Source organism: Accipiter gentilis, chromosome 29, assembly GCF_929443795.1.
Source record: "Accipiter gentilis chromosome 29, bAccGen1.1, whole genome shotgun sequence".
Taxonomy (NCBI): Eukaryota; Metazoa; Chordata; class Aves; order Accipitriformes; family Accipitridae; genus Astur; species Astur gentilis.
The window spans coordinates 375064-402201 of NC_064908.1; the positions used below are offsets into that span (position 1 = coordinate 375064).

The window sequence follows — 27138 nt, forward strand, 5'->3', positions numbered from 1 at the left end:
AGAGGGGGGGCGGGGCTGCCGGCTGAGTGACGGCTGCGCGAGCCAATGGGCGGTGGATCGGTGCGCGCCGCGAGCGTTCCTGAGGGAGAGGGGCTGGGGCCGGGCCGTGGCACCGGGTGAGGCGGGGCGGCGAAGGGAGGTGGCGGCGGCGGGGAGCGGAGCGGCGGGACTCCTCCCCCGCGCCCCATCGCCCGGGGCTCCGGACGGGCAGTTCGGCCCGGCCCGGCCCGGCCCGGGGCGGGGTGGAAATTACGGCTTCCCGCGGGGTCGCGGTCGCGGCCGGGCTCGGGGCTGCTGGACGGGACGCGCTGGCGGCGGAGCCGGCCGGGCCGGGGTGCTGCTGGCCGCGGCGCGGTCCGATCGCTGCCGGTCCCGGTCCCGGCCCCAGCGAGAGCCTGGGACTGCTGGGATCGGGTAAGGAAGCGCTGCGGCGTCGTTTCCCGCCCCTGAGCGCGGAGGCGAGCGATGCTGCAGCCAGACGGCGGCCCTGCTGCGGCACGGCGTGCCTGCGGGGCGGCACCGGCCAGCGCCCGGCCGGAGCCCCGCCGGCCGCAGAGCTCTCTAGGGCCTGCGGCGGGGCCGGCAGCTCTGTCCCGAGGGGTCCCCGTGACTCGGTGTCCGGGCAGGCAGGGAAGCAGCGACTGGACGCTTTCGCCCGTGGGCAGGGCAGGGCAGGGGGCGAACGAACGGGAGCTGGACCCAGGGGGAAGTAGGTCCTGCTCCAGCCTGCCAGCTGCCCTGCATGAGTCGCCAGCCTCGAGTTTCACCACGGTCACTCGGCCCCTTCAGCCTGGAGAAGGCTCGGGGGGCGGGGGGTCTTATCGGTGTATCCAAAGGCCTGAAGGGAGGGTGCAGAGGGACCCAGCCAGGCTCCTTCCAGCGGTGCCCAGTGACGGGACCAGCGGTGATGGGCACAAACTGACACACAGGACCTTCCCTCTGAACATCAGGAAGCACTTCTTCACTCTGAGGGTGACCCAGCACGGGCATAGGTTGCCCAGGGAGGCTGTGGAGTCTCCCTCTTTGGAGATACTCAAAAGCTGTCCCGAGACAGTGCTGGGCAGCCTGCAGTAGGTGCCCCTGCTTGAGCGGGGTGTCGGACGAGGTGATCTCCAGAGGTCTTCTCCCACCTCAACCACTCTGTGCTTCTGTACAGTTTCTCAGGGGCAAATTATTTGCTAGTAGGCTGTGATGTTTTGGGTAGCACTAGATACTTGTGCTTTGTTGCACTGAGGTACGCAGGCCTGAGTAGTTACAGAGGTCCTTCCTGGCAGTGCTGTCCTAGAGCCTGTGATGTAGGCTGCCATGCTGGACCAGTCTCCCCTTGCCTTTCCCAGTTCACTGTGTAGACCCCTCTGTTCCAGTTACCATGGTTGAACGCAGCCTGTCTGAGTGGGCACCTGGCTACCACAACTCTGATAGAGCCCTAGTAGTGGTGGGAGCTCTTCCTCTTGACAGCTAGGACTTGCATCAGCCCTAATAATGAAAGAAAAGTAGGAGTTGCAGGAGAAACAGCCCCTGGAATTGTGTGTTCAGGCAACGGTGGTTGTGTTTTCTGCTGTCCCTGTCTGTCAGAGTTACAGAAGGGAGGGATGAGGAGTGAGCCGTGACTTTGCTGTGTGGAAAAGGAGAGTGGAGCGGAGAAATGAGAAGCTGCTGAACAAACCCATGTGCTGCCCTTCCAGGGCTCTGTCATCCAGAGGGGAGGTGCAGGAGTTTGGTCCAACTGTCTGCTCAGTCACTGATGGGTGGGTGAGGGAAAGGCCCTAAGCAGGGTATTTGCTAGAGCAATGGAAGTGGCCTGACTAGGGTCAGGAGCGCAGTGGCTCTCCAGGAGTGTGGTGTGTCTTTCAATCACTACTCAGATGGCTTGTCCCTTCAGGGGCTTGCAGGCAGGATTGGGCGAATTGTTTACTATCTGAGCATTTAGAAGTTAAACTTCTGCAGGGGTAGGATGTAGTGAGTGAACAAACAGACCCTGAAAGATTTTGGGCACCCTGTCCCAAAAAGCATGTCTTCTGGGCTGTATGCTCCAGTTTGCCTTGAAGGGAAGGCATGTGCAAAGAATGTCTGGGGGTGTCGGGTATGGGGGGAATAAATGGTGGTGTTGGTGGCCTTGTAAAACATTCCTGCTTCGAATAGCTGGCTGGAGGATCTGTCCTAGAGTGCTGAGTCCTAGTACTGTGTGTTGCTGCTTGGCAAAATTCTTATCTCAGTCTTCCAGTATGTATGTAGCTCTGGGAACACGTTATCTGGATGTGTGTCTGAAAGGTTTTCTGGTGCTGCCTTGGTCTGCAGCCTCTGAACCTCTTGGGGCAGCAGCCTCCATGCTGCTGAGACTTCTCCAAGGGAATGAGTGGCTGGTTGTTGTGGCCCCACGCAGCCTATCTCTGGCAACCCTTGTAACATAAAGGTGGTCGTGGCTTTATGGTGATGTCAGCCCTGGGAGAAGCCTGGAATCTCACGTCTGACAGTTGCACCAAGAAACAGCTCCAGGATAACTCATGTTTGAGTTTAACTTTTCTCTGTCTCCACCTTAGGTCTTAGTTCTTGTGTGAAGCTGCAGCATTCCTGGGGCATGCAGCCAGCCTGTGGTGTAGTGTCTGAGTCAACTGCTGTTTTCAGTATTGCTAACCTGAGCATTCAGATACTATGAGTCAGGTTAAAAAACTATGACTTTAAAAATAGTATGTTGTGGGTTCTGTATGTGTGTCCTCTGGCATAAAACCCTTCAGGGCTTATATGTTTAAAGTGTTGGGTTTTTTTAGCGTGGGTAAAAACTTACTTTCAAGAAGCTGAATTTCATCACTTCAGAAAAAGACTGAAAGTTGAAAGATCCAGATACATGTTTCTCATCAGTACAAAAGTCTTAGGACCCATGGCAGAGGTCAGACTTAACCTCCTTTTGCCGTGTAATTAAGATTAGCATCACATTTACTATGTCCAGGGGCTGTGCTCTACATGGCCATGTATCTGATGAGGTGAAACTCCATTCCCCAGCATGATATGCAGAAGTTTCGAACGAGTTAACAACTAGAGTTGCTTTGTATTGAGATGGATATGACTAAGCATACTGCATTCCTGAAGTGTTACTTATTTTGATATAAAATCTGCTTGTTTGGTACTGCCCATGTCTTTCAGACATCAGCATGGCAGAGTTTTGTTCAGTAAAACATCAGGTTTGTTCTGGAGCTGAACAGAATGGGAGTAGCTGAGAACTCTGGAAGGGGTCCTTGCTGCTGTGCTGGCTGTCCCCTCATCCCTCCGGGACAGAGCTGGCAGGTTCCTGAGACTTCAGAAGACCAGAAACTGTCTTTTATTTGGCTACCAACACAGGAGGCTTGGTGACAAGGAGGTCTCTTGGGTGGTTTAGAACTGCACAGCTCTCAAAAGGAGGGAAAAATTGCTTCAGAACTGCGTGGGCTTGCCAAGTCCATGATCTGCGTGTTCTCATGTCTGTTGTGCAGCAGGATAAGGTAAGGTGGTGTGTTAGTGCCTTTGTTTAGCTAGTCAGGTGCTGGTGTGAGTGTGGTCGGGGGCTTGTGGGGTACCAGCAGCACCTGCTGTGGGTGGGCTTGATCTCAGCATCAAAGAGTATTTTATTCTTGAACAGCACTGGCCACATTCTCTTCTTGAGTATGTGGTTTCAGGAAATGGAATTGTCTTGAAACTTTGCATGGAAAATGCTTAGTGTGCTCTCTGGCTTTCAGAATTGGAAAAAGAGTTAGGGCTGCCTATCATGTGGTGTGAATGTGCCTCATTCTTCTGCTTTGGATAAAGATATGGAAGCTGTCTTCAAACAGTGTGGATCAGAGAGGCTGTCTTTTTGGAGAAATGTGTGATACTTTGTCTAGAAATTATTTAATTTCTCTTTGCCCAAAACTACTGCTGTCAATGAAATAATTCAGTGTTCTTGACTACACTGAACTACTTACTATAAATACTAATGCAGTAAGGATGATAAGTTTGGCTTCTGTGGAAATACTGGGAAGCATACTGGGGCCACTGAAGAAGTTTGGAAGGAGTGGTCAGGAGAGCAGCAGTCATGTTAAGTCTGGTTAGCTTGTGAAAGGAATGGTGTGTGTGGTCCCTGAGACACAAGTGCTGGCTGCCTGACTCAGGTGGTCTCTACCCTGTGTCCCTAAGCTGTGTTTTGGCCTATCTCAGACTGCCTCAGAGGGTTACTTAGCTTGGGTCAGACCACCCCAGTCTGCTCTTTTTTTCACCAAAGATCAGTCTCTACCCTTGCCATGGCTCACATGATGAGCTTAGATTAAACACCTAGTTCTTGATAGCAGCCACCTGCCTTGCACGCCTGGACAGGTAAAAAGCTGCATTCTTCTTCTTGAATGGTTACCTTGGAAGATACAGTTCAGGCCTGTGACTGGCAGAGCAGTACTGAGCAGGAGAGAATGCTGGGTGCTTTAAGCTTGTGCTCTACTGTCTGTGTTTAACATAATCCAGGAGCCATGTGTTTATAATTGTATCTAGTAATTCAAAGATCAATGACATGCGTTGGAAGGTCCTTCACTGTTGCACTCAAAACTGTATGGCTTCTTAGGTGAGTGAAGCTTATTTCTTCACCTGCTAAGTCATACTACTTCACCAGCCAGTGTGTGGAGCTTCACTGGCTGGAGAAGTAGTATTACTTGGTAGGTTTCTGCTGAAGGAGAGGAAGTAAACTCAGTGTGGATTCTGTTTCTGCGTATGGGTCTATATAGCTCTGGATGCTAGTGTCAGGTAATTGCTTGAGCATGGGGTGAGCTGCCTGAACTCTGGGCATTCTTCAGTGAGCAGAATGGGTGGCAGCACCGCAGACGTAGTCTCAAGTCTTGCCAGTACCTGTATGCTAGCTGGGATTGTGTTGCTTCACTGTGTTTCTCAGTTGCTGGTTGTGCCTCATCATGGAAACACAGATGTGGACAGTTGGAGAGGTAGGAGCATTAGCCTGACTTGGGCCACGGCTCTATATCAGGAAGCAGAAATATGGCAGACTGGCTGAGGAAACTACAGCAAATGTACTTTTTGTTGCTCCCTTACCAATGTGAGTTGGAGGAAGGATATGGGGGCAGACTGGCAGCCAGCAGACCTGACCTGCTTGAGTACTGGCAGCCCTGCACACTCTGAGGTGGACCCAACTAGAAAGCTACTGAGCAGGGCTACTCAGTCTATTCTCTGCAATGATTTGCCCTCATGGATGATGCACGCAGACATTTTGCCAGGCTACTGGTCTGAGCCCAGGGGGAGCTGACAGGTGGTGTATTCGCAGAAGAAAGCTGCCAGTGCTGTTAGGAAGCAAGGGAGCATTTGGTGCCGTGTCTCGGCTTGCTGTCAGCATGGAGCAGCATGTGCTCCATGGGTGCATATCCTGGTCTCGAAGTGCTTAGTCCTGTGAATAAGCCCATTGCTCCACACTGCAAGGTCTTTCAGGTAACCCATGCAAGTTCTGCATCCAGTGGTCCCGTGTTTGAAGACATGGCTGGGGGTAAAGGTGCCTGGTCTGAAGCTGTACTGGCTGAGAAGAGGCCGTTTCACACCTCTCCTAGCCTGGCTTTCCCCATCAGACCCTTAGCTTCTTTGCTAGCTTGTGCTTCAGGTCCTCAGGAGCGGCCCTGAGCACTGTTGCTGTAGAGTAGTTGCAATGGCATAGGAAAGGGGAGAGTTGCTTTCCTGTTTGCTAATCAGGGCTGTGCAGACAGGGATTGAAGAAGGATGGCTCTGCACTCCCTCAGGATGTTTTGGAAACAATACCTATTTATAGGAGAGGGCAGGGGGCCCTCGCTGCCTGGAGCAGCCTGGCTGTGCGGGAAGAGGGTCTTGCAGTGGGGTGTGATAGCACTGCAGTACCCCAGGCAAGGGAGTCGGTGGGAGTGGGGTAGGTGTGGTTTGCTGGTTTGGGTGTTCTCTGTCATTCTCAAACTTGTTCTGCTCTCTCCCTGCCCCTCTGTTGGATCAGCAGCCCTCTTCTGTCCCCTGCCTGCACCTTGCTACTGGCAGGAGTGGGGAGGGGGTGCTGTGCTGTGCTGGAGCTGGTGCTAGAGCTCCAGGGCCATCTGCACAGTAGTAGCTTCACCTCGCTTCTTTGGGGACGTGCTGGGTTGTGGTCAGGAGCGGTGTGGCTATGAAAGTGTTGGGGACAGGGCGGAATGCTGATGAAGGACAAGAGGGCTGATGATGGAGCAAATATCAGTTGCAATATGAGCAAGTTCAGTTGCTTACCCAGATTGTCCAAGTTTAGCCCATTCACTGCTGAGTGGGAGAGTTACCGGTAGCTGTCTGGGACAGTGTGATAAGCAGTGCCAGACTGCAAGAACCCACGCTGTTCTCTCTGGAGACAGGCAGCAGTGAGCTTCTTGCCACAGCAGGCAATGCTGCTTTGGTAGAGAGTGTGAAAGTGCAGCAGAAAGCTGAGGCTTGGTGCCATGTGTGCCCAAGCCATCACTGGGTTGCTTGGGGAGCCCTGGGCTGTCCTGTGTCAATGAGCTTTCTCACTAACTATATCAAGTAGGTCTGCCAAGGCCAGTGCTTTTCTATTAATTGCACCTCATATGCCTCTGCCAAGCAGATCAGCAATGCCAGGGATAGAGCCAGGGTAGCGCTGGAGCCCTGGAATTTGAGGTGTGGTATCAACGGTGGGAAGGATGCGGGCTTCTGCTGTGGTAGGGGCTCTCCACACCCAGCCTGGTCCGTGGAGAGCATGAACCCTTGTCAGGCAGGTTTAAGCTCCTGTCTTCCAGCTTGGTTTGCTTCCCATCCTTGGTTCTGCAAATTCTTACAGGCTCTGGTGAGTCAATGAAGACTGGGTGTCGTAATAGCAGTTTTGGAGGACGCATACCCAATTTTTGGCAGTAAGGGCTAGCTGGATCTGTCAGGTGGAGCCTGAGTACAGGGTTTGTTTGACTTATGACCTGTGTTCCCACCTGGAGCAAGTCTGGCTTGCTTTCTGCAGAGGTCCTCTGTTTTTGCTGTATGTTTGGAATGGGGGCTGCTTGCTGCTCTTGTTCTGCCTTTTGCAGGGAGAATTCTTAGTGCCAGGGGAATGTTACTGAAGCCAGCGTGGCCAGGCTTACTGCATGGCAACCTGGCCTGAACCCAAGCTTTGCTGAGTGCTTGTCTCCTAATACAAATGGAGAACATTAAATAGACCTGGAGGGTTGGAGCTTCTGAAATGGGGTAACTGCCTGGAGAACAGGAGGGACAGAGTATATTAGAGCCGGTGGGCTGCTGTCTACTGTCCAAGATGAGTTTTCAACCGTGCTGGCATATCTGAAAATGTTGGGGATGCCTTGTAAGCTACAAGTAGAGCCAAAGGGCTCCGAGGCTGGGGACTCCGCATATGAAATGTCTCTGCTGAGGTCATACAGGACCTGTAGGTGCTGGGTCTTTAGCATTCCTTCTCCTCTGCTAATCTAAACACAGGGCTATTTTCCTCCTGAGCATGAGAACTCACCGGTTTCCTCAGTCTTTTGGCCTCTGTTGTATGCCTTTTAAAACTTCCCTGGCTGCAAGCCACAGGCTGGGCACCACTGCCCTCCAGTCTCGCTGATGGCAAATTCAGGTCAGGTGTTGACAAGCAGAACATCAGACAGGTTTTTACTTGTGTTGTGCAGCAGAACACTTCTGGGAGGAGGAGCGCAGTTTGGCTTTTCTCCACTCATCACAACTGTCCAAGTCCTCTTGTGTGAAGCAGCAGCTGTCCTGCTGACTCTCTGGAGAAGATGATGTGGTTCCCTTTCTATAGAGCTGATGTGGTATCTTGTATCTTGCTGTGTCTCTGCTCTTGTAGAAACATCGTGCTGCAGTGGTTTAGCTATGTACTGCCTGAGGTGCTCTGAGCAGTACGGAGCATTGGAAGAAACTGAGCACTCCTGCCTGACCTGCATCGGTACAAGCAAACTGCGGAGGGGCTGGCTGAGAGCTCTGTTGCAGACAGACTGTGCTGCTGTGTTCCTGTGTCATTAAATAATTTCCTTGAGTTTGGACCCTTGGGATCCCCGGCTGTGTTTTGTTCCTGTTGTGGTGTTTTGTTTGTTTTTTAAGCTGGTGAGATCCCTACTTCCTTTGGTTAACCCTCCCAGATCTGTGCTACAGAAACAGGCTTCGTGGGGAGCATGCTCTGGAAGCCAGTCTTGAACATGTGATTTGGGGAGGAATGTTCTTCAGCAATTGCCAGAGAGCAGCTGGGAGTGCCCAGTGGTGTGTATGGCTGGAGTGCAGCTGATGGTTCTTTTCTTTTTGTCCGCAGGTTGTGCTAGCAGGCAGTCCTTGCAGAGCTGACACCCAGGGGCTCCTGGACACTACTGGGTGCTTTGGAGTCTCATGCCAGCTTGATGCGTGCAGAACACGGGTGGACCTGGACAAGGCTGGAGATGGGGTGTTTGTAAGCACATTGGCACTTGCCATGCACCCAACAGGGTCAGTGGACAGTAGCTTCTCCCGTTCTGCTGTGCAGACCCTCTCCCGGAGCCACTGCCGCAACATCAAACAGAAGATCTCCCAGTGGGAGGGGAGGACACGAGAGTGCTCCAGCAAGGAGAAACAGCAGTTGAAGGACTTTGGAGTAAAGTATGATACCAGCTGCAATGCTGTACCCAAAGTGAAGCCAGAACATACAGAGAAGGGCAGAAAGACTGGGTCCAAAGATCCAAAGAGCCTGGGTTTGGACTTCAGGGAAGATGCACAGAGCTTCATGCAGACTGGTGACTGTGGTGACCTCAAGCCCTGTGCGTGCAGCCTAGCTTCCCAAGGCAAGGAGAAAGGAGAGTGGCAAGCAGGCTTCCTGGACCCAGGGGCGACACTGCCCCCAGGGAACTTCTATACCTCACAAACTCTGTGGAGGAGAGTAGATCCCCTTCTGTCTGGCAGAGCCCCACCATTTCCCTTGGCCCTTCAGAGGAAGCAAGGGAGCTGTGGCTCCACAGAGAGAGAACTTAAAGGAGTGGACTCTCTCTGCAGGGCAGAGAGGAGCTTGAAAAACATTTACTCTGAGGCTGAGGGGCAAGAGGAGCCAGCTGCTGTCCCACCACCCAAGCCCCGTAGGACTTTCCGCTATCTTGCAGAAAAGGGTGCTAGTAGCTGTAGTGATGCCAGCGCTACCAGGGAATCTCCCCTGCAAAAGCAGCATGAAGGAAACTTGGTGTCATCCTCCAACAAGCCTGAGAAGAGAATAGCCAGCAGGAGGATCAGAGGGAGAACCCAGAGGTACATCGATTCATCTCTTGTGTCTGAAACATATTTCCTTAAATCGCTTTCTAAATGGGTTTAAACAGCTTGCTTGCCACGATATCCTTGTGGAAGTGCTAGTACTGATGATGCCTCTGTTGATGGGGAGAGGATATTTCTGGATGAAAGTATCCCTTTTCCAGCATTGCGTGTGCACTGCTTTTGCTGCTGATAATCTTGCAAAGAAGGCTAAAAGCTCCAAACAGATGTCAGTCCCACACCTTAAAACAGAGTTGAGCGACAATATGCTGGCCCCAGGGAGAGTGCTGCCTGCTTCTTGCCCTGAGCTTGTCCTCAGCTGCAATTTGTGGATTACAGAATAGCTTTCTCTTGGGGCGGTATGGCTGCTAAATGTTCCGGCTTTCCTGTGAGTGGAAGATTCTCTTGTTGCTTAAAGTTGGAGGCTGTCAGCTGTGGGTGACTCTGTTGCAGTAGGTTTGGCTACTCTTCCCTCTTTCCTGGATGTAGGTCCCTTTTATAGGGTAAAAAGCCTCTGAGCTAGCTTGGTGGTAGTTCTGCTTACAGACGAGCTGCTTATGGCAGCTGTGCTAGAGAGTAGCATGAACATTATTGATGGAGATGTGGCTAGGACTCCTGAAACCTTCTTTCACTGTGGCAAAATGTGCAGCAATAAGCCAAATTTTTTGATGATGGGCTAATACCTGCCAGCTCTTTTGTGAGCTCTTTACAATGATTTTGAAATGGAGGCCAAGTGTGTAAAAATGCAAACTCGCAAATATGGTAACACCTTAGCATGAGCAGTAGGAGAGGTCCAGTAGAGAGCAGTGCCCTAATTCAGAGTACTGCTGCAAGTGCTTAGCTGCAAAATGTGTTTTGGGTTCTTGCCTCTGTGACAGGATGGGACTTGCCATACCTGCTTGGAGTGTGCTTGGCCATGGAGCCTCCAACTTCATTTTTAATTTAAAAATCTCCCAGAGTAAGTGAGTAGGACTTGCTTGGTGTGCTGGTTTTGGCTGGGATAGAGTTAATTTTTTCTTCGTAGTAGCTTGTGTGGTGCTACATTTTGGATTTCTGATTAAAATAGTATTGATAACACACTAGTGTTTTAGTTATTGCTGGGCAGTGCTTACACAGTCTTGAGGCCTTTTCTGCTTCTCAAACCACCCCACCAGCAAGCAGGCTGGGGGTGGGTAAGAAGCTGGGAGGGGACACAGCCAGGACAGCTGACTCCAACTGACTGAAGGGATATCCCAGACTATATGATGTTGTGCTCAGCAATAAAAATTGGGGGAAGAAGGAGCAAGGGGGGGGATGTTTGGAGTTACAGTGTTTGTCTTCCCAAGTCACCGTTACGTGTGATGGAGACCTGCTTTCCTGGAGATGGCTGAACACCTGCCTGCTGAGGGGAAATAGTGAATTGTCGTGGTTTAAGCCCAGCCAGCAACTAAGCACCACGCAGCCGCTCACTCACTCCCCCCTATCCAGTGGGATGGGGGAGAAAATCGGGGGGGGGGGGGAGTAAAACTCCTGGGTTGAGATAAGAATGGTTTAATAGAACAGAAAAGAAGAAACTAATAATGATAATGATAACACTAATAAAATGACAAAAGTAGTAATAAAAGGATTGGAATGTACAAATGATGTGCAGTGCAATTGCTCACCACCCGCCGACCGACACCCCGCCAGTCCCCGACCGGCGATTCCCTGCCCCCCACTTCCCAGTTCCTATACCAGATGGGACGTCCCATGGTATGGAATACACCGTTGGCCAGTTTGGGTCAGGTGCCTTGGTTGTGTCCTGTGCCAACTTCTTGTGCTCTGGCTGGGCATGAGAAGCTGAAAAATCCTTGACTATAGTCTAAACAATACTGAGCAACAACTGAAAACATCTGTGTTATCAACATTCTTCACCTGCTGAACTCAAAACATAGCCCTGTACCAGCTACTAGGAAGACAGTTAACTCTATCCCAGCTGAAACCAGGACATGAATGTATCCCTTATTTTGCTTTGCTTGTTTGCGCAGCTTCTGCTTTACCTATTAAACTGTCTTTATCTTGACCCACACTTTTTCTCATTTTTACCCTTCTGATTCTCTCCCCTATCCTACTGGGTGGGAGTGAGCGAGCGGCTGTCGGGGGCTGAGCTGCCAGCTGGGGTTAAACCTCAACACTTGGAAATCAGAGAGTCCAGAGTGGAGCATCCATGTGCTTGATGGCCCCAAGGAGGACCATAGTCTGTGTGGACTGGAGACAGCAACTCACTGGTACATGCAAGTGCCTTTAGAAGAAGTTACACTGGTTTTCCTCTAGGAAATCTTTTGAGTTTGAGGACATCCAGGGCTTCCGCAACCGGATGGCAACCACCAACTCCCACAGACTTCGAGAAGAGACAAATGGCACTACAGGATCCCGGCTAGTCTACACACAGTCAGAAGACAACATCTACGAAGACATTATCTGTACGTGCCTGTGCTTCTGGGGGATGAGCTCACTTTATTTAAGGGTAGCAAATTTGCTGGGGGGGGAGGAATGAAGATGAGAATGCACTGAGGCCCTTTCCAGCTCTGTGACTTTTAAGGTCTTCCCCATCTGGGGTGCTTTGTTGATGTTAGTATCTATCTGCATGTGAACAGCCTGATTTCGGATGTCATGGAAGGTTGCTAGAATTGGCCTGTGCTAAACTGATTTCTTTATTAGCTCTTCAAACGCTTTGCTTGAGTGCTGCACAGAGATCAGTGTGAACACTGACAAAATTAGCTGCTTTGCAATAGAGCTACTTTCTCTGCAGTGATAGAAGTGTTTTGTTTTCCTGAGTCTGTGTACAGTTTGCTAAGTTGATGGTAGCGGGTTAGAAGGATCTTTTGAGTGGTGGGAACCTAATCCATCTTAAACCAGGTCTCCCTCAGACCCTGGCTAAAGCTTGGCAGACAGCTGCACGCTCTCCCTGCTTACATCCCTTACAAGAATGCAGGACTTTATCTCCTTCCATAAATCCCCCATCCAATGCTTTTTCCAGGTCCTGCAAAAGAGAACCCCTATGAAGATATTGGAGCACTGCCCTTACCCCTGTGGAAGGTCCCATCTGTCTGGAAGCTACCACCCCCCCGGGGCACCAGTAGGGCTCCCAAGGTACGGTGAGGGGATTAACTTGTCATGTGTGTACAGAGTCATCCTCACAAGGACCCTATTTTGTGCTCCCCACTGGCCCCACATTCTCCACTGCTACGTCCTTGGTTTTCCTTATTTTTTGTTGTTTGTTATTAATGCAAATGGAAACGAACAGCCATGGCACCGGCAGTTGATTAAGCTGCTAAGGAGCAAAAGAATAGTAACAAGAGAGTGTTGATGAGATGCTTGAGTGTGTGGGCTGGGGCTGGGATGGAGAGCTTGGTAGAGCAGGAGGCTGCAGAAAGTTTATCAATTGTAATCTGGCTCCTTTGACTCTGAGCTTGGACCAAAGCTTAATCCCATGCTTAACCATCTCTTCCAATTCTGTTTTCTAGCCTCCCCCAAAACCTCCCTTCCTCAGTCGCAAGACCCTTGAGCTAAAGCCCTCCCAGACAAGTTTCCAAGGGAAAATGGTGAAGGACACAACCCTGCCTGTCACGCTGACTGAGTGGAAGCTGTTCCGAGCAGTAGAGGCTGCTAGCAGGAAAAAGAACTTGCCCTGGGTGAGATTTAAGCATGATACATTACTTTGTGCCTGGCATTTCAAACTCTTGCTGCTTTGTCTAGCACCTTCTAAGTGCTTTGTAAGTGGTCATGGAGCTATGTGTCTGGCAGGTGAACGCTGGTTAGCACTGCTGTATGTGTGGACAATTGACCCTGCTTGAATCGTTTCCTCTCCAAGTAGTAGGGCAGGTGTTTGAGGATCAAAAAAAGGAGTGCCAGTTCTAGGTGGGGCAGCAGTGGTTTTGTTGGCCAAGAATCTGCAAATGGAGTACTAGGTCTTGACCTGGAGATTAGTGCTGTGTGTGAATACTAGCTTTTGCTTGTGCTTTGTCATTTAAGCCTTGTTCCCAGTGCTTCCATGAAGTGTCATGATGCTGGTTTTGTGCTGAATGTCGTGAAGAAATGCAAGGAAGCTCTCTGTGAGTTAAAGGGCCAGCTCTGCACAGTTGTGTGTATGTGTCCCTTGCTCCTGATGACTTCTCAGACTGACCCTTACGTTCTTGCTGCAGGCACTGAGCTGTTAGATGACTGACAGTGTGAGGCTGCTGTGGGGAGCTGGCTGGGCCTTTGGTTACTTAGTGTGTTGGCTTGGAGTCCTTGACTTGCCAACAGGAACATACCCTGGCAGCTCTTTCATAGTCTAAAGGTGAAGAGCAGCTGTTAGGGATAAGTGCATTTCACAAAGCTTTCATACAGTTCTCCCCTCTGGTGCCTCTGGCTACTCCCTCCTGCCTGTGTGCAAAGGCAGATATGCTTCTGAGGTGAGTAGTGAGAAAGGCTTTTAATCCACCTTCACGATAGAGGAGTCTGTTGTCATTCTCATTTGATGCATTGGGAATCTTTCTAGATACTAGTATGGGTTACCAGCTCATGTCCCTCAGTGATAAAATGCAGCATGTAGTAGCACTTTGTGTGTAACACTCGAATTGCAGTTGTGGAGGTGGCAACAACTTAATTTTGCCATGGTAAAATCATTTAACTTCTGCAGATCTTTATTTCTTGTGAAAATTGGGTGTATTTGCTCAAATTGCACAAGGCTGAGGTAGAGGTGGACAGCTGCAAAGTACTTCAAACATTAAGTACTTTAGAGTAACAAGTGACTTCTGTATTGTTTTTAAACAAACTGTAGGCCTGGAAAATCAGGAAGGAGATGGCAGGATTATAAAAATGCTGTGATGAAGAGTATCTTTCATTTGGAGGGGGAAAATAAAACAGTCTCCAAAAGCAAACCTATCCAAAAATCTGGTAACAATTTACATGCAGGAAGCACACTTTACTCTTTTTGCTCACAAGGAATTGAGCCAAGATTGCTTGAGAGATTGAGAAAAGGATTAGAGTCTGAAAAAACCCCCAACTTTCTTATTGCTTAAGAAACACGTAGCTGCCTTAAACACACCCAATATCTTTCACTAGTGACTCAACTACAAAAATCAGACCAGAAATGGAAATCCTCTAGGTAAGGCTGGATGGTAGAGGGGAAAGAAGGCAGATTTTGCAGGAGAAGCACTGCTTTCTGCTGTGGGCTGTTTTCTTTCTTGCAGCCTCATGGTGCTAGGAGGACTGGCTAAAGCAGAAAATGGGGAGAAATAGATCTGAAAAGGAGAAGAGCCTAAGCCTAGTTTGCTGAGCTGGGGATAAAGGCTTGAGCTGAAAAACAGGTTCTCTTGCTGAATATCTTCCTTTTTATGCATTATTTGTGGTGACAAATGGCTGGGCCCCACCCTCCTACATTCAGTGGGAGCATTTAATGAATTCTTAACTTGAGACAAGAATGAACTTGACCTGCTCACTGCATTTAGCGTAAATCCTTCTTCACAATGAAGTGATAGCTGTCTTTGACGTGCAGAATCAAGGAGCCACCTGCAGCGTTGTATACTTGGTGGCTGAGGTGGAGGGGGGAGTCTGGAGAGGCCCGTGACAGGAGTAACAGAAAGCATTAGGACTTTGGTTTTAAGGCTGTTGTGACCAGTGGAAGGACGGTTAACAGCATCGACTTGGAGTGTCTAATGTCTGTAGCTTAGTCTGCACTGGGCTATGTTTTTTTCCAAATTTTTTCTTTCAGTGGACCAGATCTTTGGTGTCCCTGCAGCATAGACCCATTATTCTGTCCCACTGTCTTTCTTCACCTATGCAAAATGAAAGTACATAATCCTTTCATTTTAGCAAACTACCCTGCGACAAGGACTGTGCTTAGAGCAGCCTTGTTCTGTGCCTGACATGGTGCTTTGGAGAACTTTAGCTAGAACTTACTCTGCTGACATCCAACTACAGCAGCAAACCTAAAAAACAAAACAAGACAAACAAACAAAAACCAAATCCCAAGTTACATTGAGAGAGCTCTGCTTTGTCTGGGCTTGGAAAGAATTGGGATGCTTGAGAGCATGCGGAGTTCAGAGTTCTTTGTGGTGGAGGGTTTCTAAGATATGCTTGGAAGTGCCTTTGCAGTTGGCCCCTCTGATAGAAAATGGAGATCTGATGCCAGACAGTTTGCCGCTTCTGCTCTCTGTTTGGTAAGCAAAGTATGATAACTTCCAGAATGCTTGTATGGTTTGGTGTCAGCTTTGGGTGGTGCTAACAGTAATCTCTCTCTTGTAGGAGAAATTCTGTGCTCATCTATTATCCAGTGAGCTGTGCTAGAAGTAGTCTAGCAAGCAGGACTTGGGCAGCCTTTCCCAAGTGTTGTGGTGCTAGATGGTAGCCGTTGGGCTGCAGTCCTGTTGGCACCTGGACCCTTTTCTGGACCCCCACATTAACCTCTGCTTCTGCTTTGGATTTCAGCTGGTACTAAAAATACAGGAGATCTTTGATTCTAAGCGTGGAAAGAAGAGGGTGAAGTTGTGCAGTCCTGCTGGGAGAGAAGTGCCTCCAATGAAAGGTATAGAGGTCTCCAGCACCATTCTCTTTACTACAGACCTCTTGAGTGGCACAGTTCCTGTACATCCTCAGGTACTCCTAAAAGGCCAGGCACCACCACCTCTTGCAGCTCATGCTGGGCTGACTCGACAGTGCTAAACCCCATGTCTTGCAGGTGAAATTGTTGAGCTTTCGGGACAGCTATAATTGGGAACACTTGCATAAACAAAGTTTAACACTGTCACAAATGGAAGATTCTGCTATGGTCTGGGTCTGAAGAGCTGGGGTACTGGTTAAACGTGCTTTTTCAAAAAAGCAGAACAAACCCCAAGATTCTGCACAAAACCACTTGGCACAAGAACTACCACTGGCTACTCCACTCATCGCTTTTGTGCCTCTAAAGTGATATTCTTGTGTTCTTCTGATTCCATAGCTGTGCTATGGTCTTTACAGTATATTCTGTTCAGCAACTCTGTCAACTTTTATAACAGCCTCAAACAACGACCTGGTTTCTGTTCTTTGCCTGCATTCAGCTGACCTACAGGTGGTTTACTGGAAACGGTGACTTGATATCAACTCAGCTTTTTGAAATTTACTGTTGTAGCACATTTGCCAGTACTGGCTGTTCTTTGCTGATGCTTTGAGCAGGATAGGTGGGCAGCCCTGAGTGATGTTGGTCTGATGAGTCTAAAGTTCTTTCTCTTTCCCAACTTTGGGTGTTGCCTGTCTTCCTTCTGCGTGGCTAATAAGTGAAAACTATGTGTTACAGGTGAAACCAGTGGGAATGAAAGTGATACGGAAAATCAGCCAAAAAGTGAGTGAATCACAGGGGCTGGTCCTGTCCCCATAGCACTGCACATTTGGCTAAGGCTCTAATGGGATAATCACACTGACTAGTTGTGGCTTCTGCTGAGACAGAGAAAGGCAACATCTAAGAGGCAGGGTGGCCAAGGCAGGGGAGCTGTTGCTGTGATAAATCAACCTTTATTTCTGCCACTTCTCCTGAGCCCTTGAGGTTTAATGCCGTTAATCTACCAGTCGCTAGAAGTAGATTCATTTCTGGGTTGGTAGAGTCACACTTAACTAAAATATGTCTTGCAGGAGATTGTCCCTGGATCACCTTTGCTGCTAACACTTGAGGTTATTTTCCCCCTACTTCCTTCCCTTGGTTCAGTTTTCTATGTTGTGAAATGCCCTTTTCTCTGGGGAGAAATCACTTGGTTATTTGTCTGGTTCCCCAGTCCTGAGTTTGATCATAGGCCCAAACTACAGATTTGAAATACTTACTTGGTTTTAGCTGGTGTGGGAAGGACCAAAGAGGTCTTAGCTTCTATGCTGGTAAGGTTTGAATGCAAGATGGTAATGGTTGGCCAGCAGCCCTGATGAGTGATTCTGCCATGTCTCTAAGCGAGCATCTAGTGAAGAGGACCAATGGAATTGTTTTAGGTGTTTCATTTACTTGGAGGGAAGCATACAGAAGGCTTTAACTTGGAGCGAATAGGGAAGTTCTACTTTTTTATGTTAAGGAGAGTAATGGAGAATGAAGAGTCTCTGCAGAAATACAGTGAATGAGTCACTGCCTGATTTCCAAAGTGTCTGGAATGCATCAAGGTGCCTGGGCCACAGGGATTTCTTACATCAGAGTGCTGTGCCTGTGCTTGTGAGTCCGTACTGCCTGTCAAGACGTCCAAGCCTGGAGGTTTCTTGGCCAGGAAACTGGCTCTTGCCCCTTTTGAATGCCCATGCTGCTTTACAGAGTAGCTGCCTGAGACCTGGCAATTACTGAACTGGTGGAGCTGGGCTGCTTCTCACAGCTGGGCTTCCCTCATTGTTACCACAGCATGTTGCTCTGAGATGTGTGGAAAGAATGTCAGAACAGCAGAAGAATGCTAGCTATTGGTCAAGAGGGAATTTGCAGAGCTGCTGCAAGGCCAGTGCTTCCCTCTGTGGAACAGCCGTGCTTGAGGAGCACATAGAGCGCAGTACTGATGTTAGGCAGATGCACCCATTTCTTTTCCCCCTTCTTAAGGTGGTGATGAGTCCTCTTCTGTGACCTGTAGGTTTGTGGCAGTGATAGCCACAGGCTGGTTTTGGATTTGTTCCTTTCTTCAGGTCAACACAGGTGCCTGCTGCAGGTGCAGTCAGCCTCCAACAGGAACCCGCACTACCAGACTTTGGAGAGGGATTTGATAGAGCTTCAGGAGCAGCGGCTATTTGAGCTGTTTGTGGTGGTATCTCTGCATAAGAAAGCATCTGAGGTGACATACACACCACAGATCATACAGCAGTTTCCCATCAAGGTAGGAGCTGCAAGGAAACCTGCCCACAAAACACACTCAGCAGCTGTTTATTTCCTCTCGCAGTGTGTATCCCTTCCTAAACTCTATACTAGTAAAGCTGGCCCACTGGTTAGGATACAGGCTTGGAATATGAATCACCTTGCTCTGTTATAGATCTAATATATAGAGTTGGGCAGTTGTTTAATATCTTCATTGATAATGAGTTTACTGTCTTTTTTTGGAACTAGGAAGGCTCCACCTCTAATTCTAATTGCCTGGAAATATAAAGCCATACTGTATTGTGATACACTGCTAAGGCAATCTGCAGGAGAGGAAAGGGAGTGCAGTGCTCTGTTCCCAAAGGTGGTGTGACCTCATCCTGGTAGTTTGTGATTTACAAACAAGGAGTGAAGCAATTTGACTGATGGTGCACAGGAACTAGAATCCCAGGCCTTTTATGCTTATTTATACTGTTCTGGAAAAAACCAAAAAAATTAAAATGGCGAAGCCATGTGTACTAGCCCCCAAAAAGCAGAGGAGAACTGTGGAAGTTAAAGTACTGTAGCTAGAACAAGCCATTTGAAATAAGCTTTCTTTCTGTCTGTTCAGCCCAAATGGATGACAATATCAATATGTGACTCGGAATTATGACTCAGTGTACACAGTAGGTACTGTGAAGCTAAGAGGATGGAGCCTTGATGCTTGCTTCTGTGGTTCCAGATTGAAAGGACTATTCAGTTTTCACCATCTAGGTTTGTACCTGCTGCCTTCCACTAAAAACCAGAACAAAACTAGTAATTCTAGCAGTGCTGTCAGGAGTAAGCCAGAGATTATGAAGGAATCTGCATGTCATCCAAATAGAGAAGGAGATGTCAGATTCATTAAGGGAGGTTATGTGGGACTCCAGCAGGACCCATAGTGTCCAGCTGTGTAAGGGATTTGTGTGCAAATAACTCTAGTGTCTTAAATGTGTAAACGTTTTGGATTCACAAAATGAATAAGGGACTACAGCCAGAAAGAGTGCACAGTCTTAATTTAGTGGGCAAAACTGAACATACATAAGTAATATTTGCTAAAAGTGCAAGCTTTAGGGTGTTAGGAGGAAGAAAGGAATGTAACCAGATTTAGCTTTTCCCTGGTGCAACCTCTCAATCTGTTCATCGCCTTTGGGAAGGGCAGTGCATTGTTCTTTTCCTGCTGCCCTAGCAGACAATCACAACCAACTGTACCATGTGGCTCTTTGCGGGCTTTTATAAATGCACTAACAAACCAAATTATTTTCTCGGTGTTTATTTATCCTCTGCTCAAATTAAAGTGTTTTGGTGAATGACTTTATACAGGACAGTCTGTCATGGGATTTTGCAGGAAACATTGCCTAGTAATAATGGAGGTGTTCTGATTACAGAGTTGTCTCCCTTCTAAAAATAGCTTTGCTTCCAAGTAATCTGCTTGTCACCCTCTTCTTTGGGCTGCATTGCCAAAGGACATAAAAGCTTTTGTACAGCTGTTACTCTGTGAAAATGCTGTACTGTTTTTCTAACCACTCTGTCCTGCTGTCACAGCTTGGGACACTGGAATAGCCTAGATGTGCTGACTTGAGAGTACAATGTCTAAAATCAGCTTTATGCAATAAACTTTCCTCATGGGCATTTCCTACCTAAATGTGATCTCTATTATTTGAAAACCTTCCTTTTGCCCCTTCTGGGCAGTTTTGGGCATGGAAAGTTGTTCTGTAATCTTTGAGGGATTTGACTCGAGCCCACACATGGTAACTGGAACATGTGACTCAGACTGGTTTTGCAATTGAATTATGACACATTACAAGCTGAAAATATTCCTGTTCCTCTTATTGTCTTCAAATCTCCTAGGAATAGACCTGAGGCAAGCTGACACAACCATCATTTGGGGGCTCAGTTCTAGCTTCATTCCCCAATGAACTTGGCCGTGCTTGTAAATCCTTACTCAGTTTTTACCAAGACCAGCTGGGTAATTTTACAAAGGTCAGGTAATTTCACAGCAGGAAAGATGCAAGAGGGAACTGGGAATCTGTTATAGTTAGAATATGTTCTCCTATACTTATGCATTAGCTATCTGATGGTTCAGCATTTGGATTGTCAGGAAGATACTGTCTCCCATTATTTTAAATGCTGCAGCTGTGCACCACACTTCAGTGACTTCAAATGCATGTGTTACCCCTCCAGCCTGAACATCCCTTCAGACAGTCAAAGGATACTGAAGAGAGGCTAAAGGTCATTCCCAAATTCTGCTTTCCAGATCCCAAAGACTGGTGTCCTGCATCAGACCTTAAAAGGTAAAGACTTGTTTTTGAATACTCATGCCTGAAACAGGCAATGCTGAGAGCTTAGGTGTGTGCCAGTTTCCTGGACCAGAAGAACTGCAGCCAGAGCAAGGAAAAAATGGAAAAGGCTGAATCGCTAACTCCTGTGATAGAGGGAGATGAGATATGGAGGTGGACTCAGGAGTGCTGCTTCTGCCTGAGCACTGTCTTTGCTCTAAGAAGGAAGTTTGTAACGTCTGTTCAAGGCCAGATCCCGGGGCTGGCAAGTGCTTCTGTTGCTCCTTGGCAGAATGGAGAAGCAGCTGGGAAGGAGAGAGCTGTAGTAGCTCAATGATAGTCCATGGGCTGCAGGTTTTTACGCTGAATAGAGCCCGAAGTAGCTTGCTAACCACAGCAGGAGGTCTTCAACATGACCAGAAAAAGAATTTTTTGTAGTTTGTGTGCTTTGTTTGTTGGTCTCTTCTTTGAACTGCATGGTGAATTTAACCCTGACTGTTCTTTGGTTCCCCAGTGAAACATTTTCTTTTGTCTTGACGGGTGAGGATGGCAGCCGCTGGTTTGGGTACTGCAAGAAGCTCCTGGTAAGCATCTGTGTATTGGGTCGAGCGTAAAGAATGCACTGATAAATGCAGAGTCAAGTGCAGGACGTGAATCAGCGGTAATTTCCCGTGTGGGTTATGTAGTGCCTGTGCTGTTGCTGAGGTTACCAGCCCTTTGAGTGCATAAGGGAAGGAGCATGGTGATGCCCAGCAATACAGTGATATGGGCTCTGGGTGTGAAGGACAGCTCCTGGAACTGGTCATTCCTCAGGAATTTTTTAAGTCAGAAGTGTAGAGGGAACTACGGCAGAAGGAATTCTGCGAATCGGCTACAGTGTAGGTGCTAGGTTCGTTATTGCATCCCTGTTCTCAGTATAACTGTTCCTGTTGCCTTTCAGCCAGAAGGGAAAGGGAAGCGCCTTCCTGAGGTACACTGCATCGTTAGTCGCCTGGGCTGCTTCAACCTCTTCTCCAAGGTGAAGTGGGGAGAGCCTGTTAGTTCTTATCCGACTTGAGTCTCTGACAACCTGCAAGCTCCGGAAAGTAACTGGATGCTTATGTCCAGTCTAGAATTGCTTAGCGATTGTAACGCATCCCAGGAGGGTGGTGCTTCCTTGCCACCTTTGCTTTGACAGGGCAAATAAAATGATAGGAGTGCTGAGACTTGTCAGCCAATACACAGATGACTATTCCTTCAGCAAATGACTGTCAGGAAGTGGCTTCTAATACCTGATATTACTGACGATGCCCCTTCATCCTCTTCTTCCATGACTTGGAAATGGAAAATCAGTTTGGGGGGTGGGGTGGAAATCTCAGCTTGTTTCTCCTAGCACCATGAGGAGAGTAGATAAAGAGGTAAAGACTGGGGAAAGCTATTGCAGGTAAAGGGCAGCTATTGCAGAAGAATATAGGGGCAAGCTTATGATGAAAGCCAATTTCTAATTGTTGTAGCACAGAGTTTCTAGAACAGTGTTTCAGGAAGATTTCTTGTTGAAACAGATGGGGTGTTGGTCTTCTTACTCAGAGGAGAAGAATTAGTTAATTAATTAATTCTCACGAACTAGTCGTGAGAATTTGATTACTGCATACAAAACATTTCCTTGCAGTAGCAGGAGACTGGATTTGAGAATGGAGGGTTGTACTCACATGTATTTATTCCCATTTGATTGTGCAGACATTTGACGGGAGCTTTCACGGGGATCCCAAGTGAGGGAGGAGAGGGCTGTGAGTCTGTGTTGGAGCCTTCACATGTAGCTATGGCATGGGATACTCTAACAGAGGCTCATGTCTCTTCTGGCTCACCAGCAGGCATTGAACCAATGTCCGGTGTATTTTCTTGCAGATTTTGGATGAAGTGGAGAAAAGGCGAGAGATGTCCCCAGCCCTAGTACACCCATTTATGCGCAGTGTAATGGAGGCACCTTTCCCTGCTCCTGGACGCACGATTACTGTGAGGAGTTTCCTGCCAGGAGCAGGACATGAGGTAATGGAAATCAGGATGGGCTTTCCTCTGTCGATGGTATCTCTGGGAAGGGCTGCTTGGGAGTCCTCTGCGATGCCAACTGCCCAGGCCGCCGGGTTCCACTGGTGAGGAGCCACCAGTTCTGTGGTCCAGCCAGGCTGCCCCTCATCCGCCCTGGCTCTGTGCCGTGCCTTTCTCCTCCAGCGCTCTGCATCTCTGCTTGCCTCTCAGGTGATGGAACTCTGCCGTCCACTGGATTCTCGACTTGAACACGTTGACTTTGAATGCCTGTTTAAGTGTCTAAGTGTCTCTCACACGATTCGGGTCTTTGCCTCTCTCCTGCTGGAAAGGAGGGTGATCTTTGTTGCTGACAACTTAAGGTAAAAAATGAGTCTAAGCGACTAGATCTTTCTGAGGATACTACTTTTATTTCTGTGTTTGGCCCTGTTTCATGTACAAGTTTGTCTAACTTCTTGTAGTTACATTTAAAAGCTTTTTCCAGACTTTCCACACAACATGTGCATGCTTAGAATTTGGAGTATGTTATTTACCCAAGAGGGGATAAGGGAACATTTCCTTTACTGCTTTAGTCTGGGTTGATGCTATTCCTAGCTCCCCATAACTGACTTTAAAAGTGGATGCATGGGGCTTCTGCTGATGCATAAACAATGTATGTGAATTACATTTTCCCTGAGCATTTCTAACCTGTGTCTGTATCTGAGTGTACTGAACGAGACGTTGACAATCCACTCTGTGCTTCTCTTGCCTTTCTAGCACTCTGTCTAAATGTGGCCATGCTGCAGTTGCAACGCTTTATCCCTTCACTTGGCAGCACACCTACATACCAGTCCTACCAACTTCTATGATTGATATTGTGTGCTCTCCGACCCCGTTCTTAATTGGCATTCTCTCCTGCTCGTTACCACAGCTCCAGGACCTGCCCATAGAAGAGGTGAGAATTGGGTGAAGCACAAGTGGAGGGACAATGTCAGTGGTATGAGGCTGACTTCTGGAATAATCTTTCTGGATTCTGTCTTAATATAAACTCTTAAACTTTTCTGAGACAGATGGTGAACTTGCCAGATACATGTCAGGGTTTTCCATTGTTATCAAAGATAAATAATATTCACTGCTCTTATAGACAGGCTGCAGTTACGCAAAACTTGAGTTTCGTGTGTGACATCCCCTGCCACTGGGGACATTTAAAAAAAAGAAAAAAGTTATTGTTTTCTGTACAGCAACATACCTGGTTATATGAGTCAGTGTGTTTTGTACATCTTTCCCCAGGTTCTGATTGTTGATCTTTGTGCTGACAAGTTCTTGCAAGAGGTGAGTGAAATAACAGTATCAGTCACTCATGGTTATATGCCAGGAAAAGGCATCAATGAAAGAAAATGAAAACAAGAAATCAGCAAAAGCTAGTATTCATATGTAGACTCCAGCGGCTGAAGAAATATCTTGCGTTCCTTTTGATCAATAGAGGAGAGAACAGGCTTACAAATCCTTGTTGCAAGATTGAGGTCGCATGAGGTACAGAGCTCTGCGAAGCCAAAGATGCTGTTTATCTGAGCTGAATTTAAAAACAGCTACTAGTTGGTTCATTATGTGAAGTGAACCACCAAGATTCTTTGCTGCTTTCTGGCTGTCTTTCTGTGTCCTTGCTCTCTACAGGGCTTTCTCCTCTCTTGTCTAGCTGGGGTGTGTTTGTTGGTTTTATTTTTTATTTTTTTTCCTCCCTGGGAGGGATAGTCTAGGAGACAAATTATCACAGTTCACTTGTGGTTCTCTGCTGAAGTTGTACCTAATGTGCTTCTACATCACCAAACAAGTTGCTATAAACATACTGGAGTATTACTAGTTCAGGAGGATATTTCCATGTCCTTTTCCTTGCCTTACTGTTCTATTTTGCATTGCAGCCTGCAACTGGAGAAAGGTATTAAAGGATTGGGGTTTTTTAACTATAATGTTGAGACTTGTAATATTTTCTCAACAGACTTTTGTTGTTCTTGTGTGTTTTATCACTGGTATAATAAGCCTTGAGTCTGTCTTGTGGATATAGCACACATTGTTCTGTGTTGGCCAGTTGTGTGTGTGACACTAATAGTATGTAGTCAGAGGGTGCTGAGCAAACATTTTTCATTTCTGTGGCTACAAGACAAATGTATTGTCTCCACCAAGATATACCATATCACAGAGTAACTTGTAACTGTTTGAGGCATGTTACAAGTATTCCCCATCTGTTCACAATGAGAAGGTTCTACTAATGATAGATATAACACAAAAATGCTTTCATGGCCATTTTTCTCTTTAGGTATCAGATGAAGATGAGATCCTGCCTCATAAACTCCAGGCTGCGCTTGTACAAATCTTGGAAGAACGAAGTGAAATCTTGTCACATGAGCAGAGTGATGCACAAGGTAGTTCTATGGAAAAGTGTTTTCACATTAGCAAATCTCTACAGCTTCTATGTAGTTGATATAAAAATGAGTGAACAGAAATACATTAGGAAGCGACATTTTAGAAAGCTATTTTCCTGTGATCTTACTGAGAACATCTTTCTTGTGAACGTGTCAGAAAGAAGCTTGGTGTCCTAACAGTTGTTCCTCTTTTCACGATCAGTATGTGTAGAGCTCTAGTTTTCCTTGGGCCAAGTGCATCAGTTCCCACGGTTTGAGTGTTCTTCGATTTTTTGTAAGTGGCAGAGAGAACATTTTTCTGAAACAGAGAACGTAGCAAGTTTCTGTACTTTAGAGGGTAATCTGACAGATCATTTTCAAAGTTGAACTGCTTTATACATAATCTGTCAGATAAATAAGTGTGAGAATTTTAAAAAGCATTGAGTAGCTTGCGAGAATGGCATCGGCAAATTATGTAATTCCATGCACATCAGAAGTAACAAAGTTAGTTTTCCAGTGGGTTTGTGTTCTGTAATTTGCCTAATTTTTTAAGAGAATTAAATTTAGACTGTTAAGAGCTTACGGCTTATTAGACACTAGGTGTTTAACAGGGGAAAAGAACTTATGAATGCTTTAGCTACTGGAAAAGCTTTAGAATGGAACCTGTCTCAGCTGCAGCGGAAAGTTGACATGGAAGAGAAATCTTAATATTTGGGTTGTGGCTTCTCTGATATCAAACACTCATCTGAAATTTCATAGTCTGAGACAGACAGCCTGAAAAGTAACTGCTGTTCCTCTTTTAGAAGAGGAATGACCGAAGTGATGAATGTAAAGGGAAATTTCTCCTCTGTGGTCCTCTTCTCAGGTGACATGCCTCTTAACTCCCTGGTCTCTGAAGCTTTTGTGCAGTTCTTTGTGGAGATTGTTGGACACTACTCCCTGCACATGAATGTCACAGAAAAAGGGGAGCGGGTGTTTCAGCGGGAACTGTTCCGTAAATCTCACGTGTCACGCAATGTGCGTCATTTCTTGCACTTCTTCATGGAAACGCAGATGTTTGCAGGGTTCATACAGGATCGAGAGCTAAGTAAGAACGTGGCCAAAGGTGAGGTTTGATCTTAATTTCTTGTTTTACAAACTCACTTTCAAAGTATAATGTCACGTGACTTTGACTCTTAAGAAGCCCTTAGTCCTGGCAAGTTACCCCCTTGGCACTTTGGTATATGTACTGGCTCTGTGCCCTTCTAAGTACGCAGCAGAATTCATCTTATGAAGCAAAGAATTTTTGCGTTTCTTTCCTTTCTGGGCTTGATCCTGCAGCTTACATTACATGCATGATTTCCTTTTCCTAACCTCGTTAATGACATAAGATGCCACATGGTAAAGGGTGGAACAGCTCATCCAGGGGAATGTGTTTTGTTGGTTTTGGTTTTTTTTTTTCCCTCCCTTCTCTTTAGGCCTTTTTGAGGTCCGTGCCTTGGAGTATTTGGAGAGTATTCCAGAGACGGAACCAAGTGGAATGAACAAAATCCTTCGGAGTCTTGGTAAAGGGACACCCTTGCTTATGTGTGTGTGTGGGGGATCGGTTTGTATGTTTTTTTAAATAAATTTAGCTGTTGAACAACTAATTGCATGCACAAGAGAGCAGGGCCGATTCTTTGCCTTGTGCGCTTGTGTTCCTTTTGTTCACGTTTGCCCCTTCAGGGGAAGCCGAACACTTTTTCTTTCATTTTTAAGCTTTTGCATCTTTAGATGCAGTCTGTGGAACTTGCCTAATCTCAGAACTTTCTAGACTAATTTCTTAACTTTGGTCTCGGCTGAGAACATGCTATAAGGGGGCAGGAGTCGTGTCTGCCAGCAGAGGTGGCCACGCCTGAATTTCCACCTTAAGACGCTCCTCAGCCAGATGACTCCCGGCATCTCTTCAGCCCCTAACGCTGTTTTTTCTCCCTAGGAAGTAAAATGAAATTTCTTCAGAAGAAATGAACGTGTGCTGCTGCGGACCAGCGGAGCGGCGGCAGGCCGGGGCCGGGGGCGTGCCGTGCCGCCTGCCCCGCGGCCGGAGCCGGACTCCTCCTTGCCTCCAGGAGGGCTGGGGCTGCCCGGGGGCGCGGCCCCCCCTCCCGTGCCGCTGCAGCCGCTAATAACCGACCACCCCGTGGCTCTAATGAGCACCCCGTGGCTCCAATAACCAGCCCATGGCTCAAACCGCTCCCGTGTCTCCCTTCCTCTCTGCGGGCGACGGCCGCTCCCGCCCCGCCGCCGGGGGCGGGGCCCGGGAGGGCGGGGCCCGGGAGGGCGGGGCCCGGGAGGGCGGGGCCCGGGAGGGCGGGGCCCGGGAGGGCGGGGCCCGGGAGGGCGGGGCCCGGGAGGGCGCTAGGTCGCGGCTTGTGTCGCGGGGTCCCGCCGGCAGAGGGCGGGTGCGCACGCCGGGGCGGGGGCGGGGCGGGGCGGT

At 48.0% G+C, this 27138-nt stretch overlaps 1 protein-coding gene across 4 annotated transcripts; it reads left to right on the top strand.

Moving 5' to 3' along the window:
• The first annotated feature begins 67 nt into the window (after window positions 1–67).
• On the top strand, window positions 68–26924 carry DENND2C (DENN domain containing 2C). Of its 4 annotated transcripts, none has more exons than XM_049832434.1 (19): window positions 68–116; window positions 8246–9201; window positions 11494–11642; window positions 12200–12312; window positions 12687–12854; window positions 15634–15730; window positions 16478–16522; window positions 17821–18008; window positions 20189–20298; window positions 20798–20867; window positions 21224–21301; window positions 22168–22308; window positions 22519–22667; window positions 23062–23239; window positions 23575–23616; window positions 24599–24704; window positions 25549–25788; window positions 26141–26227; window positions 26638–26924. In XM_049832434.1, the coding sequence occupies exons 2-19, from the start codon at window positions 8402–8404 to the stop codon at window positions 26667–26669; spliced, it is 2793 nt and encodes a 930-aa protein (XP_049688391.1). In that variant the 5' UTR covers window positions 68–116; window positions 8246–8401; the 3' UTR covers window positions 26670–26924. The 4 variants fall into 4 exon arrangements, with proteins under 4 accessions (XP_049688391.1, XP_049688392.1, XP_049688395.1 ...); XM_049832437.1 differs by lacking the exon at window positions 68–116 and adding an exon at window positions 148–414; XM_049832435.1 differs by lacking the exon at window positions 16478–16522.
• The last annotated feature ends 214 nt before the right edge of the window (window positions 26925–27138 follow it).

Coding starts and splice junctions, on each gene's coding strand:
- DENND2C (XM_049832434.1), top strand. CDS start 8,402: ATGCACCCAACAGGGTCAGTGGACAGTAGCTTCTCCCGTTCTGCTGTG. Junction 20,868..21,223: donor GGTACTGCAAGAAGCTCCTG/GTAAGCATCTGT, acceptor GTTGCCTTTCAG/CCAGAAGGGAAAGGGAAGCG. Junction 22,309..22,518: donor TGCCAGGAGCAGGACATGAG/GTAATGGAAATC, acceptor CTTGCCTCTCAG/GTGATGGAACTCTGCCGTCC.